This window comes from Thamnophis sirtalis, unplaced genomic scaffold (genome assembly GCF_051295495.1).
Source record: "Thamnophis sirtalis isolate CommonGarterSnake01/CBP01778 unplaced genomic scaffold, rThaSir2_p1.2 scaffold_2, whole genome shotgun sequence".
Lineage (NCBI taxonomy): Eukaryota > Metazoa > Chordata > Lepidosauria > Squamata > Natricidae > Thamnophis > Thamnophis sirtalis.
The window spans coordinates 82,806,356-82,824,350 of record NW_028261382.1 but is presented as its reverse complement, the minus strand read 5'-3'; the positions used below and the strand labels follow the sequence as shown (position 1 = coordinate 82,824,350).

At 41.7% G+C, this 17,995-nt stretch overlaps 1 protein-coding gene across 1 annotated transcript; it reads left to right on the top strand.

Annotated features, from left to right (window-relative positions):
* The first annotated feature begins 601 nt into the window (after positions 1-601).
* Positions 602-17,512, top strand: EIF4EBP1 (eukaryotic translation initiation factor 4E binding protein 1). Its single transcript, XM_087706229.1, has 3 exons — positions 602-846; positions 14,824-14,994; positions 16,557-17,512. Exons 1-3 carry the CDS (start codon positions 684-686, stop codon positions 16,586-16,588), a joined length of 366 nt encoding a protein of 121 aa, XP_087562355.1. The 5' UTR covers positions 602-683; the 3' UTR covers positions 16,589-17,512.
* The last annotated feature ends 483 nt before the right edge of the window (positions 17,513-17,995 follow it).

Sequence of the window (17,995 nt, the reverse complement as noted above, 5' to 3'; positions counted from 1 at the left end):
AACCAAAATGATCACATTGGGCCCTGCGGGAAGAAGGTAGTTATTGTAAAAGAAGCTAAAAGCACAAGCAACTCTCTGAATAAATAGCTAATCTCAGCTGGAGCTGGTTTTATTCAAATTTCAAGACGGTTTTAGAACAATTATTCATGGCTTCTAGGTTTTGTTCCTTCTTGAGGCCAGTCCTTCGGAGTACTGCATCCAAATGGCACAGGCGCTCTTTAATTAGTGGCTTTTTTTTTATCCTGTTGTCGGGCTTCCCACCTTGCGCCAAGCCAAACGGTTGAATACTTTTATCAAGGAGTTGCAAGCTTGCAAAAACTCTGCGCCTGGCTTCGTACCAGCCACGGGGCGGTTTGCTTGTTCAGGGCCGAACTCTGACTGTGGCTTACCATCTTAAAGAAAAAGGGGGGGACGGCTTATTTAGCAAGAGGGGCTGTTAATCATCCAGGGAGGGGGAGGAGACCGCGTCCCGCAACGCAACCCCGTCTCCTTTCCGCAGCTCTAGCTGGTTCGCAGCGAGAGGCGTGCCCGGGGCGGGCTCGAAGACTACACCTCCCAGGGAGCTTTGCGCGGCCCAAACAAGGGGGCGGGGCGGCGGGGGTTCGGCGGAGCTTTGCAGCGCTAGAGGAGTCGGTTGTGGCTCGTAAGGCGATCGCGGCTGCGAGCGGCGTCTCTTCCCGACCATGTCCGCCGCCTGTTGTCGCCCCCACCCGGCTCCGGAGCCCACGCTGGGCAGGGACATCCCCGGCCCTAACAAGCTGCTCGATTTGGTCGAGGGAGTCTCCTTGCCTCCGGGCGACTACGGCACCACGCCTGGCGGCACCCTCTTCGGAACCACGCCTGGCGGTGAGCGGAGCCGCTGGAGGGAGGAGAGACTGGCGTGCCTCTGAGCATGCAAAGAGTGCCCGGAGGGGGATAGGTTTAAGAGACAGGGAGGCAGAGCCACAGGAAGGAGAAGAAGCGGTGTCAAGAGCCCCTCTGAGCATGGAAGGAAGGTCACAGGAGGAGAGGTGGCGTTAAGGCTGCCTCTGAGCATGGAGGGAGCGCACGGAGGGGAGGTGGTGTTAGGAGTGCCTGCCTTCGAGTGGGCAAAGAACAGGCAGAGGTGTTAAGAGTGCCTCTGAGCATGCAGCGAAGGGGGCAGAAAAAGAGACTGGAGTAGGTGGCAAAAGGGGTGCTTCTTCCCTGGAAAGAAGGGCAGCGGGGACGGGGTGAGAAGATTGCAAGAGGGGGGGGGGGCAAGAAAGTGTGCCACTGAGCAGGGAGAAACCGCTGAAGCAGGGTAAACAGTCTTATACAACAATGCTTCTGGGCACGGGTTCAGTCCTGCAGGCTAGAATCAAAGGTAGGGTTATTGTTCTTCTGAGAAGTGAGCGATTTGGGGCTTGGCCTGAAATGGTGCCCAACATTTTAGCTCCTTTGAAGTCGCGCCAAAGTCTTTCCAAGAAGGTCAGGAGGCTCTGTCCTGCTGCCCGGGGCCACCAGTCAGGCTAAACTCATGCTTGCCAGCTTTTCTCCCCTTATCCAGAGTTTTCATTTTATCAATAAACCCTTGAATCCTGTGTGGGTAAGAGAAAGGGGGATTCACCCCAAGAGGGAATACCAGAATGGGGCTAAATCTGAGGCTGACTTCAGACTTCTTCCCCTATTCTTAATGGGAAAGGCTGGAATTCTTCACGCACACACAAATGCACAGTGGAATTAGGGCCCTTAAGAGATAGGCCCTTAAGAGACGGGTCCTAGGCCTGCTTTGTCATGAAATCTCTCCATTTCTTTAGAAAGAGAATGCATAAATGAGTTCAGAGGCCACAATCTTCTTATCTTCTTATTTGTCTGAAAGGAAACAGGGTGGACATGGATCAAGCATGGAGCAGGGATTTTCCAGCTAGGAGCAGCCTTTCCTGGGGAAATGCTCAAAATGGCTAGGGGGATAATATCCCGTCTGAAACATGCTTATGGATATGAGGATCCTGGCTCAGAGAATGTTTATCGCCAACTTGGTGCCTTTCCAAGTTCAGATTAATTAATACTTAGATTCTCAGTGACTCCCTTGAGTGCCTTAACAGTACAAACATTGGCCAGGGATGAAAATATTGTGCTTCGAAGGGAATCGGGAATAGTGGTTGAATCCTAGAAACATTTACAGGAGATTAGCAATGAATCCTGGGTCATTAAGGACCTTTTTTTAAAAAAATCCAACAGAAAACCCACTTTCTCATAAAGTGTGCTGTAAGTTGTGAGTGTGCTGTAAAAACAAGCATTGCACAGAAAGGGGTTTTTTTTGTCCCAGACTTTGGTGTAGGAAACCTGACACAAACCTCTGAATGACAAATTCTGCAGAATAGGCTTGCCTATCTGTAATTTTTAAATGCATTTGGACCGGATGTGTTGTGCAAAAGAGGGCTGAGAGCATAAAGAGTAGGTAAATGTAAGATTGCAACTTTTTGGTGGTGGGCAGACTGGGAACAAGGTATATTTTCTGCCTGAGGTTTATGAAGGATTGCACAAGTAGGAACTCTTTCAAGACATCAATACAGGTAGTCCTCACCTTACAACCACAACTGAGCCCAGAATTTCTGTGGTTAAGTGAAATATTTGCTAAGTGAGTTTTGCACTGTTTTACGACTTTTCTTGCCACGGTTGTTAAGTGAATCACTGCTGTTGGTAAATCAGTAACAGAGTGAAGTGAAATTGGTTTCCCCATTGACTTTGCTTGTCACAAAAGGGGATCCTGGAACACTGCAACCGTCATAAGTATGAATCTGTTACCAATCATCTGAATGTTGATCATGTGACCGTGGAGATGCTGCAATGGTCTTAAGAGTGAAAAACAGTCATCGGTGGCATTGTAACTTTGAACGGTCATTAAATGAACTGTTGTAAGTTGAGGACTGCCTGTATCCAATGTAATAAAATACAGTAGCTTATTAGCTGTCTTAAAAACAACCAAAGCCTGAATTAAAATGTATTTGTTAAAACTGAGGCTCCTTGAAGCCATAGTTTTGCTTCTTTATAAATATTTTATTTATAAACCACCCATGTGTCAGTTGTACATTCAGTGATACATGAGTAAACTTTTGCTGCTTCTATTTATCATGATGCTTGCTCTAAAAGGCAGGCTGATGCATGCAATTTCAAAGTTTAACTCCTAATTACTGATGCAAAGTAGTGAGTGCCTTTTAAGTCTGGGTGCATTTAAGGGAACTTTAGCAGGCAGTCCATACTGGAATGTATTTTGGGAACTGGAGAAGAGACACATGGCAGGTCATAGGAACTGAGGGTCAGTAAATGCAACTTAAATCACAAGGGTGGACTTCCAAACTTGCATATTTTTGTCCAATAAAATATGCAACTTTTTTTAGCTGAGGTCTAGTGTGTTAACAATATGTTCACTAAAAAGAGAATAACTTAAAATTATTCATGACTGCATAACTTAAGACATCATGGCAGGTACCGTGTCGAGACTTTAGCATGAGTTTGAAGAGAAGAATTCTGGTTTGCTTCAGAAAAGAGGAATGCTGGTAATATTTTGTTAAATTTGTATGCTTACCCGACTCTCAGTGGCTCGGTGGCCCATCAGAGAAATTATAATAAAAGGTAAAAATAAAAGACGGCAGGTGTGACAAAGGCGGTCTCAGTCTCTCTGGCCAAAGTCCTGGGTGAAGAGTGAGGACGATGCAGATCTGCAATTGGGGTGGACTATAGTCTTATAGAAAACCTGTGGTGGTTTCTTCTGTGCTTCAACATATTGTATATTGCATCATCTGCCATTCTGAGAAGTTATTTTTGCACGTGGTTTGGATTGCAGTAAGTACAAATCAGAGAAGAATTCAAGCAAGCAGTGCTACAGAGAAGATGCACTTCCAGTTTCCCAATAGACAACATTTTTAAATTGTTGTCCACTTTTCCAGTTTCTCCACTTGCACAGAATAACTTTCCTATCCTCCCCGCTGGCATCGCCCAATGTGATCGAAGCCATCGGTTTTCTCTGTCACTAAGCAAAAGGCTCATAGACACAACTTTAGGATTATTGAATTTGAAAATACAATTTCCATAGTACAGGTGACTTTTGAGTTTCAATCTCTGGTCTCTTCCCTTTGAGTTGTTATTTAATCATCCAGGAGTTTTTATGGCATTGTCAACAACAAGCAAAAAAGAGAAGGAAGGCGGGGAAAAAACATAAGGAATTTATTTTATTTGACAGATAAGCATCAGTGGTTGAATTTTCCTGTTTTCTCAATCAGTTGAAAAGCCTGTTTGCTGTTGCAATCTGAAATGATGGCATTAAAAACTATTGTTGTTGTGTGGAGGAGGGTGAGTTTACAGCTGCTTTTCACCAAATCAAGAAACAAAATCTATGACTAACCTGGAAAAGCCATATGAACAACTTACAGCTGTTTGATTTTCTATGTCCTAATAAGTAGGGGGAATTTGATAGAGCAAACTAACATATCTACAGATAGTCCTCAACTTACAACAGTTCATTTAGTGACTGTTCAAAGTTACAACAGCATTGAGAAAAGTGATTGACTTTTTTTTCACACTTACGACCCTTGCAACATCCCCATGGTCATGTGATCAAAATTCAAATGCTTGGCAACCGACTCGTATTTAGCAATAGCATTTATGTACCACTTGACAGTGCTTTCCACCCCTTCACTAAGCAGTTTACAGAGTCAGCCTATTGCCCCAACAATCTGGCTCCTCATTTTACTGGACCCAGAAGGATGGAAGGCTGAATCAACTTTGAGACTGTGAGATTTGAACTGCCTGACTGCTGACAGATGGCAGCATTAGCCTGCAATACTGCATTCTAACCACTGTGCCACCACTGCTCTTAATTTATGATGGTTGCAATGTCCTGGGGTTGTGTGATCCCCTTTTGTGACCTTTTGCCAAGCAAAGTCAATGGGAAAACCAGACTCACTTAACAACCATGTTACTTGCTTAACAACAGCACTTAACAACTGTGGCAAGGAAGGTTGTAAAATAAGGCAAAATCCATTTAAACGGCAACAGAAATTTTGAGTCCAATTGTGTTCGTAAGTCGAGGACTTATAAGGGAAGGTTGCAAAATTCCTTTGGTTCTTTGAAGTCAATCTTAGGTGGGCTTAAAGGAGTGCATAATGTGGTTTAGAAACACCATCCTCTGAGCATTTTGGCTTGTATACATTTGTGCACACAGCCCGAGGATCAGTGTGAAATTTGCACAGTTACAGCAGAAATCCTCGCGCTGCAGAATTCTGGAGCTGGAAGGAAGCATGTTCAGCTCTGCTTGTTTTCTATTGTGTAATAGTTTTGGGCTGCCGTCCAGGCTGCTCACAAGGTAATGTTATCATTTCTGGTGTCACCTTGATAAACTCTAGCAGGTTGCGAATCATGAGTTATGAACAGGTTCCAAGATGTACAAAGCAATTATTTACTAACGCAAACACTTTCCTGTTGGAGGAGCCTTATGGAAAACCTGTGGGCGCTTCTTCTGGGCTTCAACGTATTGTGCATTGCATCATCTGCCATTCTGAGAAATTATTTGGGCTCGTGGTTTGGATTTCAGAAAATAGACAACAGACTGTTCTGGCAATAGTGTGTTTATTCTGTGATTTGAATGCATAGCCTGAACATTTTCTTTCATAATGATTTTTTTTTTAAAAAAAGTTTGGCCTTGAAGTAGAGACAGGTCTAGGTGAATCCAAATCCTCTAATGATTGCTACAACATCTAACACAGCTTTCCTTCTGTAAATAATACAACTAGGTTATCCCACTTCTGGTCTTTAAAGTGTAGGGAGAGTGAGTGGGTGTTGGATTCTTTTTGTCTCTGACTCTAGAGCAGAAGAATGTCCATAAAAGTTGAAAAATGACTGCCTGCAGACAGTTTTGAATGGTTGCTCATGGTCCCCTCCACTCTTTTGAGAGGTGAAAAAAAGAAAACAATCTGACTGTAATTATGAAAGAATTGATGTTTGCTTCTTTCAAATGTGCTCAGAACCAGCACAGAAGACAAATGATCCTGGGTGTAAACCATACATTTAAAACTCACTTGGCCAAACAGATAAAGTATTATTATTGCAGTCTGTTGCAGAGTTTTTCAACCTTGGCAGCTTGAAGATGTGTGGGCTTCAACTCCCAGAATTCCCTAGCCCAGTGTTTCCCAACCTTGGCAACTTGAAGATGTCCGGACTTCAGCTCCCAGAATTCCCCAGCCAGCGAATGCTGGCTGGGGAATTCTGGGAGTTGAAGTCCAGACATCTTCAAGTTGCCAAGGTTGGGAAACACTGCCCTAGCCAACCACACATCTTCAAGCTGTCACGGTTGAGGAACATTGGTCTATGGACAGAGCAAGTGCATTCCCACATGGAGAGAATCAGGGATAGACAAAAGAGCAAAACAGCTGTGGGGGGGGGGGGGCAAATAAAGCTTAGGGTTAACAAATAAAGCTGAGCTAGAACCCAACGAGGAAAAAGGTGAAGACTGACATACTGCTCTATAGAAAAGTTACAGCAGATAACCAAGAAGAGATGAGGTCATTTTGTGAGCTGAGAAGTAGGAAAGATGACCAATTGCCATAAATCTAATGCCAGCAGTGTTGTGTTGCACATCGGTTGTTGTTTTTTTTCCTAGCCAAATGCAGAAAGCCAATTTGCTGCGCATGTCTCTTGTTCTCCTAAAAATTCAATAAAGATAGTGATTTGTTTACATTTTCCCATACCTTTCCCTTTCAGGAGGCAAACTGCTAACTGGACTAAAACGTATTGTTTTCCTTCTGCTCTAAAGCTGAGCCTGGGAAAAGGGAGGACAAATGTCTGGTTGAAAACCCCTGGTATTTCTGATGGGGAAGTGTGGCTTCGAATAAGATGGTTAAAGTCTCGTGAGACACAACTTTTTCAGTTCCAGCCTTAATTCATTGTAATTGTCTCTCCTTGACCCCCAGGAGGATCCTTCAGTTCTCAGAAGAAGAAACACTTTTTTTTTTGCTGCTGTGCAATAAGATGGATGGCTGGTAGTCCTATTTGTAGTTTGTTTTGAACAGTCTCGGATTGCCCCTGGGAACGTGGCCAGTATGACCAGTGTCACAACATTTATGCTAATGGCATGGATGCATGGACCTGGCTCACAACAAACATTCAGCCTTTGGTAACCTCGGAAAGGTTCATGGGCCTGGTTTTTCTGAAGCCCATTGCAACCACAGCTGAAAAAATTTACAGCCATGCATGATGGTGTTTGGAACAATTGGCTGCTTGGGGGCAATTGAGAGATAAGTTAAAGAAAATAAGATTGACTGTTGGCCTTTCAGACTAGTCCAGACAAGAAGCCAAATTAGGAGTACTAAACTTTGTCCTTATTGTAAAGACACATTAACAGAATCTTGCAAAACTCTTTCCTTTTGCTCTCCAATGAAGTAGAGATGGTCACTTCTCAAATGCCCTCCATATCCCTTTCCTTTCTATGGGTTGAGATCTCTCTTGGATGAAGGTTGCTTAGTCTGCAGTTCTTCCTCCTGTCCCCCAAGGTCTTTTCCACATACCATTACACTGTTCCCTTTCTGTCGGAGGACTGACAGAGCCTGGGGACAGAGTGAAAAGAGGAATCAGCCTAGAATCACTACATAGCCACAAACTGACCAAATCCAACCCCTCTTGAATTTCATTATCTGGCACCAAAATAGTACTACTCATTAGTTGGCTAGATTCCTGTGCATAGGCCTGAGCAATAAATCAGTTTGATCGGAATTTAACATTTAGTCTTGGTTTTTCGTGCTTGACCTTTTCTGACTTACTAATAAGGGGCTGTTGTCCAGGGAGACCTCCCTTCCATGAAGACTTAGGTCAGTCTTTTCCAAGATAGGTTGCGCTCCACCTGCCAGAATATCTACCCAGCATGGTGTTCTTTCGAAAAGATGTGGACATTGCAAGCCAATACACCTGGGAATTTCAGGTTGTTATTAGCAATAGCATTTAAACTTATATACTGCTTCATAGTGCTTTACAGCCATTTCTAAATGGTTTACAGAGAATCATATTTGCCCCAACAATCTGGGTCCTCGTTTTACTGACCTTGGAAGGATGGAAGGCTGAGTCAACCTTGAGCCTGTCAGAATCGAACTCCTGGCTATGAGCAGTGAGTTAGCCTGCGATACTGTGTTCTAACCACTTTGCCACCACGGCTCTCACCATTATTTCTCCTTCCAGATAAGAATGTGTTGAGGTTGTAAAATAAATTGGGAATCTCTTTTGGAATGCCAAGCAAGAAACTTCCATTTGTTTTCAGAAGAGCTTTCTCAAATGCTATTTCCTGTCCTGGAATAAAAAGGAATGGTCCATTGGGAGAACCAGGCTGGCCAACATACCATCCCAATGCAAATCGATGGCCTCATTCATGTATGAGACCAACTGATTTTTGTGGTGCCTATTCAATGCAGGTTAACAAAGAAGACGACAAGAAAAAAAAATAGTCTAAACTGAACAAAATCATACCATTCAAGGGAGAAGTAGCTACTATGCCTTCAGAAGATCTTCGATCCAATATATAGCCTCTTGGCCTCTATGTTACCCTCAAGGAAAAACAGAGGCTGACTAATCCCTTTCAAAAGCTGCATTAGAAACCTAGGACGCTACCCAGGAGTGAAAAACTCTCCTTCTGTAGCTTGCAGAAGACCTTCCGTAAACTGCCTTGTAAGCAAGGAACATCCTTAGAACCTAGAAAGTGTAAATATTGAGAGCGGTGTTAACAAAACAGTGCACCTAGTTTCATAGGTTTAATCCACACTTAGACCTCCTCTGAGTATGTTTCATAAAAGTGAGAACTGCTCTTCCGGGGGGGGGGGAGCAAGGAACCCCTTATGAAAGAATGGTTGGTGATGTTGACAGATTTTGCTGAAATGAACAAATTGTCTTCTTTGATGAGAGAAAATATTTTATTGACTTATTTGTTTGTTGAATTTATATACTGTCCATCCCAACCAGCAAAGTAACTTAGCAATAGCAGTAGCAATAGCAGTTAGACTTATATACCGCTTCATAGGGCTTTCAGCCCTCTCTAAGCGGTTTACAGAGTCAGCATATCGCCCCCACAGTCTGGGTCCTCATTTTATCTACCTCGGAAGGATGGAAGGCTGAGTCAACCTTGAGCCGGTGAGATTTGAACCGCCGAACTGCAGCTAACAGTCAGCTGAAGTAGCTGCAGTACTGCACTCTAACCACTGCACCACCTCGGCTCTCTTGAGTGGCTTACGTTGAAAATCATAAATATAAAAATATTAAGAACATTAGATGCAGAAATAAAAATGAGGGAAAGCCTCTTACTGACAAATGAATTTGTGATTTATGGTTTTGATAACTAGACACAATGATAGAAAGAAGAAAATCATGATATAACTTTAGAGAGACAGAGAGAGGTTAAAATATGCTTGTACTTATAACTGCTGCAAAGTCACTTCTTTATATCTTTTCGGAAGTCACTTCTTTATATCTTTTTCTATTTTTTTCAGCTTTTTTTTCTCTTGCACTTTGCTTCAATTTCTATTTTTCCCCTTCATCACCTTATACTAGCTTGTGTTTGGTTTTATTGTCTTGTTTCAAAGACAGATAGATATACATCAATAAAGGAGAATATTTGTAGCTTAGGGGTTGAAATGAGGGGTCCTTGGTGCTCTCCGAGGTTGCTTGTTTTCTTGCAGATGTTTCGTTACCCTAGTTTGGGTAACGAAACATTGCAACCCAGCACCAAGGACACCCCCCCCCCTCATATGTATGTATCAAATCCCATCCATAGACCCAATTGTTTCCTATTCTTAGGAAACAAGAGAGTAAAGGCCTGAACTACTCAGTGAAGCGGTTGACGTGATGTGCCAGTGCCTTGAGGCTGTTAGGGTCTGGATGGGAGATAACAAGCTTGCACTCAATCCGGATAAGACCGAGTGGCTGGTGTGTTTCCCTCCCACTAAATGGCCAAGTTTTCCATCTCTCAGGCTGGGGGGGTCAAACAGTACGCCCCTCAGACAGGGTTCGCAATTTGGGAGTCCTCCTGGACCGACAGCTGACTCTCGAACACCACTTGTCGGCTGTGACCAGGGGGGCATTTGCCCAGGTTCGCCTGGTGCACCAGTTGCGTCCCTACCTGAACCGGGAGGCCCTCACAACAGTCACTCGTGCCCCTGTGACCTCTAGACTGGACTACTGCAACGTGCTCTACATGGGGCAGCCCTTGAAGAGCATTCAGAGACTTCAGCTTGTCCAGAATGCAGCCGCGCGAGCGATCGTGGGTGCACCTCGGTTCACCCACGTGACACCTATCCTCCGCAAGCTGCACTGGCTGCCTAGTGGTCTTCAGATACGCTTCAAGGCGCTAGTCGTCACTTATAAAGCCCTTCATGGTATTGGACCTGGGTACTTGAGAGACCGCCTGCTGCCAATTACCTCCAATAGACCGATCAGATCCCACAGATTAGGCCTCCTCCGAATTCCATCCGCCAGCCAATGCCGACTGGCGACTACCCGGAGGAGAGCCTTCTCTGTGGCTGCTCCGACCCTCTGGAACGAGCTCCCCGTGGAGATTCGAACCCTCACCACCCTCCAGGCCTTCCGCAAAGCCCTTAAAACCTGGGTGTTCCGACAGGCCTGGGGCTAAAGAGCTTGTGCCCCCCTTCTCGAATGGTATGGTTGTTGTGTGTTTTTAAATTTTGTATTGTTATGTTCGTCTTTTTATCACCCTGTCTGTACTCCCTTCCCTGACTAAATTGTGAGCCGCCCTTAGTCTCCTTCGGGGAAAAGGGCGGCATATAAATGTAATAAATCCAATCCAATCCAACGCCTCCATCTCCCCTCCAGCAACTGAAAATATTTCAAAGCCTCTGTCTTCACCCTGCCTGGCTATGGCATTAAGCAAACAGGAGCCCTGAGCATGTGTCTGAATATAAACTCAGGGATACAGACCTCCAATGAACCCCTTATGAAATGTTCTTGAAATAACTGGTACAGTGACAACATTTCTAGGAAAACGGACTTTGTTCTGCGGGCGTTCCAGCAGCTGGCAGGCATCAGAAGCAGTGAAAACCCGCTTGTCTACAGATCTTGATTCATTGCTGTTTAGTGTCGGGTGGAGCCCTGCGCTGTGGATTCCCAACCGTTGAATCCCTCCCTGCTCCACCCACCTTGTCCCTGGAAACGCACCAAACCTCAGAGGGCTGGAAAACAATTTAGTTCTAATCGCTCCAAACGGGGAAACTAGTTTTTCGTCATGCATTTTTTCACTTAAGCCTTTTTAAAAACAACGTGTTTGAAAGCTTTGATCGAAATATCACCAGGGGAAATAGGGCTTCTTGGCAGCAGAGTTTAGGTACTGAAAAAAAAAAAGCTGACGTGTTCCTTGATGTACATGTAAAAGTGTGGCTCTCCTGAGGAGGAGAAGTGAGGACTCTGAGCTGTATTGCTCATTATTGGATGCTGCTAGACTACAGCTCCCATAATCCTAAACCTGGCCAGTGGGCATGGCAAGAGAAGAGCCACAGGTTCTCATGCAGTGTGCTTTCCTAATTTTTGCAGCCAGCTTTTGAGAAACAGATCCCACAAGCTTTATGCTCTCAATGGAAGTGTGCTCTGGCCAAAAGCTAAATATCATTGCTTTGTATGTAAATATACATACAAAGTTTGAATTAAATTCAAACTGAGTTAATTTGATACCAGTTGTTATAATTATCCCCATATTTTTAATAATATCTAGATACCTTAAAATCCCAATTCAGTAGCAAAAATATTTGCATACTAAAATCTTGGAAGGACCACAATTTCACCTGCCTTTTTTTAATTGCTGGAATTTAATTAAATCTAAGGCCTGCTGAAATTTAAACCCATGCTTTGGCATTGTTCTTGTTACCAGATGTCCAGTTGCTCTCCACATAACGCTCCATCTCATCAAATTTCCTTCTAGATTAAACAGTGTGGCTTGATTCCTCTAAAGGTGGCTATGTTTTGTTTTCTCTTTGTGAAACATGCTTCATTTTTACCTTCTCACTGCTAGAATTAAGTCTTCCTACTGTCTTTACCTGCTATCTCAGAATTTGTGTTGTGTGTGTGTGTGTTTGAACTGGTGAATGACCACAATAAAGTTTACAAATAAGGCAAGTACCCACATTGTGGTTTTGAGGTTGAAATTTGGGGTTGTCGAGTTTAACGTTAAACCCTTAAAAAAACTTTGTATTTTCTTGGCTTGGGTTTTAAAAGATTTGTACTTAAAGCTATATTTGGAAGCTGCTTGGCCAGCTCAATGTTGAATACAAATTCTGAAAAATTTTCCTCCTAATTCTCTGTCATTGCAATCTTGCTGGAGAAAAGTTGCAAAGGCAGAAAGAATCTTGTTTAGAACTCAGTAGGAGCAATAATATTACTGGATATTTATCTGAAAAAGTCTATCATAATGACAAATAATCTTAGTCTTGTTGTTAGTAGGCAGAGAGAGAGACGTAGTATTTCAGGTGCAGTGAAGCTTAACCAAGCATACAAAAATATCAAAACCGAAAAGACTACATAGCCAAAATTAGCTGTAAGGATTACTCTGCTCTTAATGCACAGTCTTTTTTTTTTAAGGAAGACTTGTACATTTTTCTTTTTTCTTGGTTCTATTAAAGTGGCAAAAGGCTCAGTTACAGCTGAAAAATGTAAAAAGTGTGTAGCTTGCTTAATGCATGGATGAAGATCTAGGATTGGTGGCTGTTCAGGACTTGATTGCCTAATGTAGAATATATATTTCAAAACTAGAAGGAGTCAGTTTCTCAGCCCAGCCAGAGGACTTACAAATGTCTTACATAGTGTGTCTGTTCAGAAGCAGAGTAAAAGTACAAGGCTCCTTCTAGTGGTCACCCATAAACCTATCTGTTGCAATAAAGGGACTTTGTTTCCCTCCTGTTCTAATAGCCTCCCATGAGACCTTTCTTGTGGGGGAGAATATCTGGGAAAGGTGACAACACAAGAAAGGCAATTGAGACTCTAATGTTGTGGGACCATCTCTGCCTTCCTTTCTTCTTGGAGGCTGGATAGCAAGTTGCTCTAGAATGGGTTGTGCAGCCATGACAACTTTAAGACCTTCTGGCTGCAGAAGTCTGGAAATTGAAGGGCACAAGTCTTAAAGTTGCCAAGTTTGGGCACTCCTCTAGCCAAAGAAGAACCAGCAATTTTTTTAAAGTTTTTTTTTTTACAAACATACCAATGCTTGAACAGTGTGATACCTGGGTGTGATACATTCTAATACAACTAAAACTAATAGCATTAGTCATAGTTATTACTTTCAACCAATTTATATATTTCTAATAGTAATACATATTTATATTAATTAGCAGTCATTATTCAATTATTCCATGTTTTATCCTATTATTGCTCTTATTTTATTATATAAAAATGTATGCACTAATATTCCCCTTTTTTCTTATTTCTATCTCTTATTCTAACTTTTAATCATGTCACCTTTTATTAAAAAACATTTTCTTTTTATCCTACCTAACTTCTAGTTATGTCACCTACCTACAAAAAAAAAAGAAAGGAGAGAGGAAAATCAAATTAAATAAAAGCAACAACAAAAAAGAGAAATCATCTATCCGTCATCTCTTGCCCACTTCAGTACTTTAATTGCTGTGCTTTTTTTTCTTTTTGACTTGACTCCCATATTCCTGTCTAGGTTCTTTATCTCTTTCTACATCTACTTCTTGGCTGTTCAATGTAGGATTCTTTGGTTACCCAAAGAACCAGCAATTTTTAGTGATAGAATAGACATTGAAATAAGCGGGAGAATCAGATCTGTTCACAGGTTTTATGCAGCCTCAAATGTTGCAAACTTACAAAGATTGCCTATCATCCCTTGTTCTGCTTCTGTTCTTGCCAAAAAAGGGAAAGCAAGGCTAATATGCACTTCTCCTTGTAAAAGTGTCCAGAAAATCAGATATGCCTGCACAAAAGCAATTATGTTATGCTGCTTGCTTCTCAGTTACTATTAATCATCAGTGCTTCAGACCATGTCATGGAGACAGATTTACTGGCCAGCTTTCATTGTTGTAGAAAACCATGGTTTTATGACCATGGGTTATGATGAACCTCAATCTATTTTTCAGGTGTATTGGCTTCTGTGCATTACCCTTCACTTTCCTCAGGAATTTCTGCTTTTTTATGTAAAGCAGCCTGGTTCTATTTTTAAGCAGCAAAGAAGAAAACAAGCCAAAATCCAACCCTGATTGGGGAAGGAAAGAAGTTGTCGGATATTAAAAGTACAGTCTACTTGGATATGGAAAGATTTGACACTACCCACAATGTGGGAATGGTTGGTGAAGTTGAAAATTTTTCCTGAAATTAATAAATTTACTTCTTTGGTTAGAGAAAAAAAACATAATCTACAATAATTGGTGACTGGAATTTTCTTATGGACTTTTCATATATATAAAAAGGGGGGTGAACTTGTTATTTATGGTTTTGATGATTGGATAAGATAGATTATATTAAAAAAAGAGAGCAATATGATATAACTTTGGAAAGAGGTTAAATATATATTTTATTTAAAACTGCTGTGAAGAATATCACAACACACACAAGCACACACACACATATACCTTTTTCCTTCCTTTTCTATTTTTATACAACTTTCCTTGCAACTTTTATTGATTATTTTTTTCTTCTTTACATTAATTTCCATTTGTTTTAACTTCTTGTTTAAAAGTTGAATAGAAATTATATACAAAAGTACAGTATTGATAACACGGTAGGTTAACTGGAATTTCTTTCTGGGCAATATTTGGTTCTTTAACCCTCTGAGAACAGCAGTGAATTGTAGCTATCTCTCTTTTATAGGTACCCGCATTATTTATGACCGCAAATTCTTAATGGCGTGCCGAAATTCTCCAGTTGCCAAAACACCACCTTGCAATCTTCCGGACATTCCAGGTGTGACAAATCCAAGTATGGATGAGCTCCAGACGGAGATGAACTTCATGTCTGCTGACGATGAGAAACCAGGCTTAGGTGTGTGGTCACCTGTACAAATCACAATGCATGGTTGCTGAGTTGGGTTTCAGACATTGCTTTTCTCTGTGCCAACCAAGATAGTCTGGTCAGGTTTGATCTGTCATAAAAGCCATAGATGCTTCACCATGAGTGCTGGGTCTACTCACCGCATGAGATTTCATGGGTATTGTGAATGGGGCAAAATTCACTTAAAACCAGAGCTGCAGTGCCACAATGGTTAGATGCAGTACTGCAGGCTAAGTCACTGCTCACTCCAGGAGTTCAAATCTCACCAGGCTCAAGGTTGACTCAGCCTTCCGTCCTTCTGAGGTGGGTAAAATGAGGACCCAGATTGTTGGGGACAATAGGCTGACTCTGTAAACCACTTAGAGAGGGCTGCAAAGTGGCAAAGAGAAGTGGTATATAAGTTAAGTGCTATTGCTGATGATACTAACAAGCAATAGAAATTTTGGGCTCCTTTGAGGTTGTAAGACGAGGACTTAACCTGTAGTGCAGAAAAAAAGTTTTGAACTGCTTAACTCTCACAGCTTGTTTTCAGAATACAGTAGGATAGCTTTCCGGTCAGAATTGTGACTTAGTCCCAACAATGTTGAGTGTACCTATGACTTTTGTTTTTGTTTGTTAAGAGTCTGTGGTGTGTTTTTTTTGTCAGAACAAAATAAGTCCTGTGATTGTAGATTGTGGTTGCAAATGAACCAACTTGAGATGGGTGAAGTTTCTTGGAATTCCCCAGTTCTTAGCATCTTCGGTGACTGCTTTACCGCAGCAAAACTACTATTGAAACTAGTAACCATGAAGTTTTTTTTTAAGGGCATATTTTGTTCTCTGCTGAGAACATTGAAGTAAATTTTGCAAAGATTATAGGCTTATACTGCCTCTGAATCACCAGCTTTCAAAGCAATAATTCTATTGTCCTTTGCCAGACTGGACTGCTGTCAATTACTATGTATATGTTCCTTTTCCTAAAGTCGCACGCACGCACACATACATACATACATACACACACACACACATACATACATACACACATATACACATACATACATATACATATATACATACATAAATATACATACATACATATGAAATAGTAATGAATTTCCACAGTTAAAACTGGAATGAATTGACTCATCCCTCTTTATGTTAAGGAAAACGTTGAGAAGTAATGCTTTCAAGCATATGTGGCATCCAATGAATACCCATGAAATTGAGATTTTTGTCAATTCCAAAGGTTCTTTTTCAAAAGGCAGCTGGACTTTGTTTTTCCTTGAAGACATTTCGCTTCTCATCCAAGAAACTTCTTCAGTTCTTCTTCAGAACTGAAGAAGCTTTTAGAACAGTGTTTCTCAACCTTGGCAACTTGAAGATGTCCGGACTTCAACTCCCTGAATTCCCCAGCCAGCATTCGCTGGCTGGGGAATTCTGGGAGCTGACGTCCAGACATCTTCAAGTTGCCAAGGTTGAGAAACACTGTTTTAGAAGCTTCTTTGGGACAACCATGACCTGGATGACTGAGAGTTTCCGTAGACATTTTGGTTAATCATTTCTCTCTTTCACAGGTGAAGAAGCCCAGTTCGACCTAGATATCTGAAATTTCTCCTCTGAGGACAGAGGAGTCGTTTTATTCCTGATGAAGATGAGATATCAGTAACGCTTCCCGAAACGAGAGAGGCTTATAGAATAGCCCACGCTATGCAAAGCTTTTCAGGAGAAATGGTTCATCGTATTAAAAGAATAATAATAATAATAATAAAGCTGGGAAAAATAGGACGTTTCTTACTATCTAAAGACTGAAAACATTGGTGGGTATTTTTTGTGTTTAGCTTCCAGGGAGGAAGAATGCTAAAAAGAGAAGGAAGGTTGTTTTTTTTGTTTCTGTGCCTGAAAATCTTAGTGCCTTTGTTTCATAAATGTTGAGTTGAAGCCAGAGGCTGACGCAGGGACATTTAAGTAATCATGTTGGATGTAGACAATTCATGCAGTATCAGTTGTCTTTCATTCATTTAATACAGAAGCGGCTGTCTTCTTATCCCCGTCAATTGTATAGCCTGTAAATCTCCCCCTTCTTGAGAGGGATTGTTTGTGGCCAAATTTTTATTATAGCATCAGCATCCCAGTTGGAGAAATGTAGCAGGAGCACGAGGAACCTGGTGACAAAAAAAGAAAAAAAGTCAGATGCTTGCTCAACTGCTTTGCACTGCAGTTTCTGTAAGAATTTAATGGTCTGATGAAATCAACTCATCCATATCAGCAGATTGTTTGATATCACACCGCTGAAAGAAAACTTCCATTTTCTTTTCAATTGTGATTGTGCTAGGGGAAGCAAATTCTTCTCTCGCTCTCTTTTAAAAAAACAAAATCTAAGAAAAAAATGTCTTTTAAGGTGGGAAAATGTTGTGGACTAGCAGGCAGCCTTGCAAGTCCTTGTTTTTCTTCTTTCTTTCTTTACAGGGCTATGTGTAGATCTGTACACATTCTTCACTGTACCGAAAATTAAATAAACTCTTAAAATTGGCGTATGAGTTTTGGATGAAGCCGATCTGTGTCCTTTCTTTCCACAAGCCTTCCTGTTGTCTATGCCAGTTGTATGTTGCTAGTGATGAGCTCGTGATGATCTGCATTCTATTTAATCTGCAGAAGTGTGGACTTTAATTCCCAGAATTCCCCAGCCAGCACAACCATTTCTGAGAATTCTGGGAGTTAAATTCTAGAAAGAGCTTAGGTTGGAGAATCTAAGAGGTTGGTTGGATGGTTTATTTATTTATTCATTTATATATCTCCTTTATTATTTTTTATAAAAAACTCAAAAAAGTGTTGAACATACATAATAACTCATGAATGAAGGCAAATACACATGTCCCAAGATAACAGCAATAGCGCTTAGACTTATATACTGCTTTACAGTGGTTTAGAGCCATCTCTAAGCGGTTTACAGAGTCAACATATTGCCCCCAACAACTGGCTCCTCATTTTACTGACCTCGGAAGGATAGAAGGCT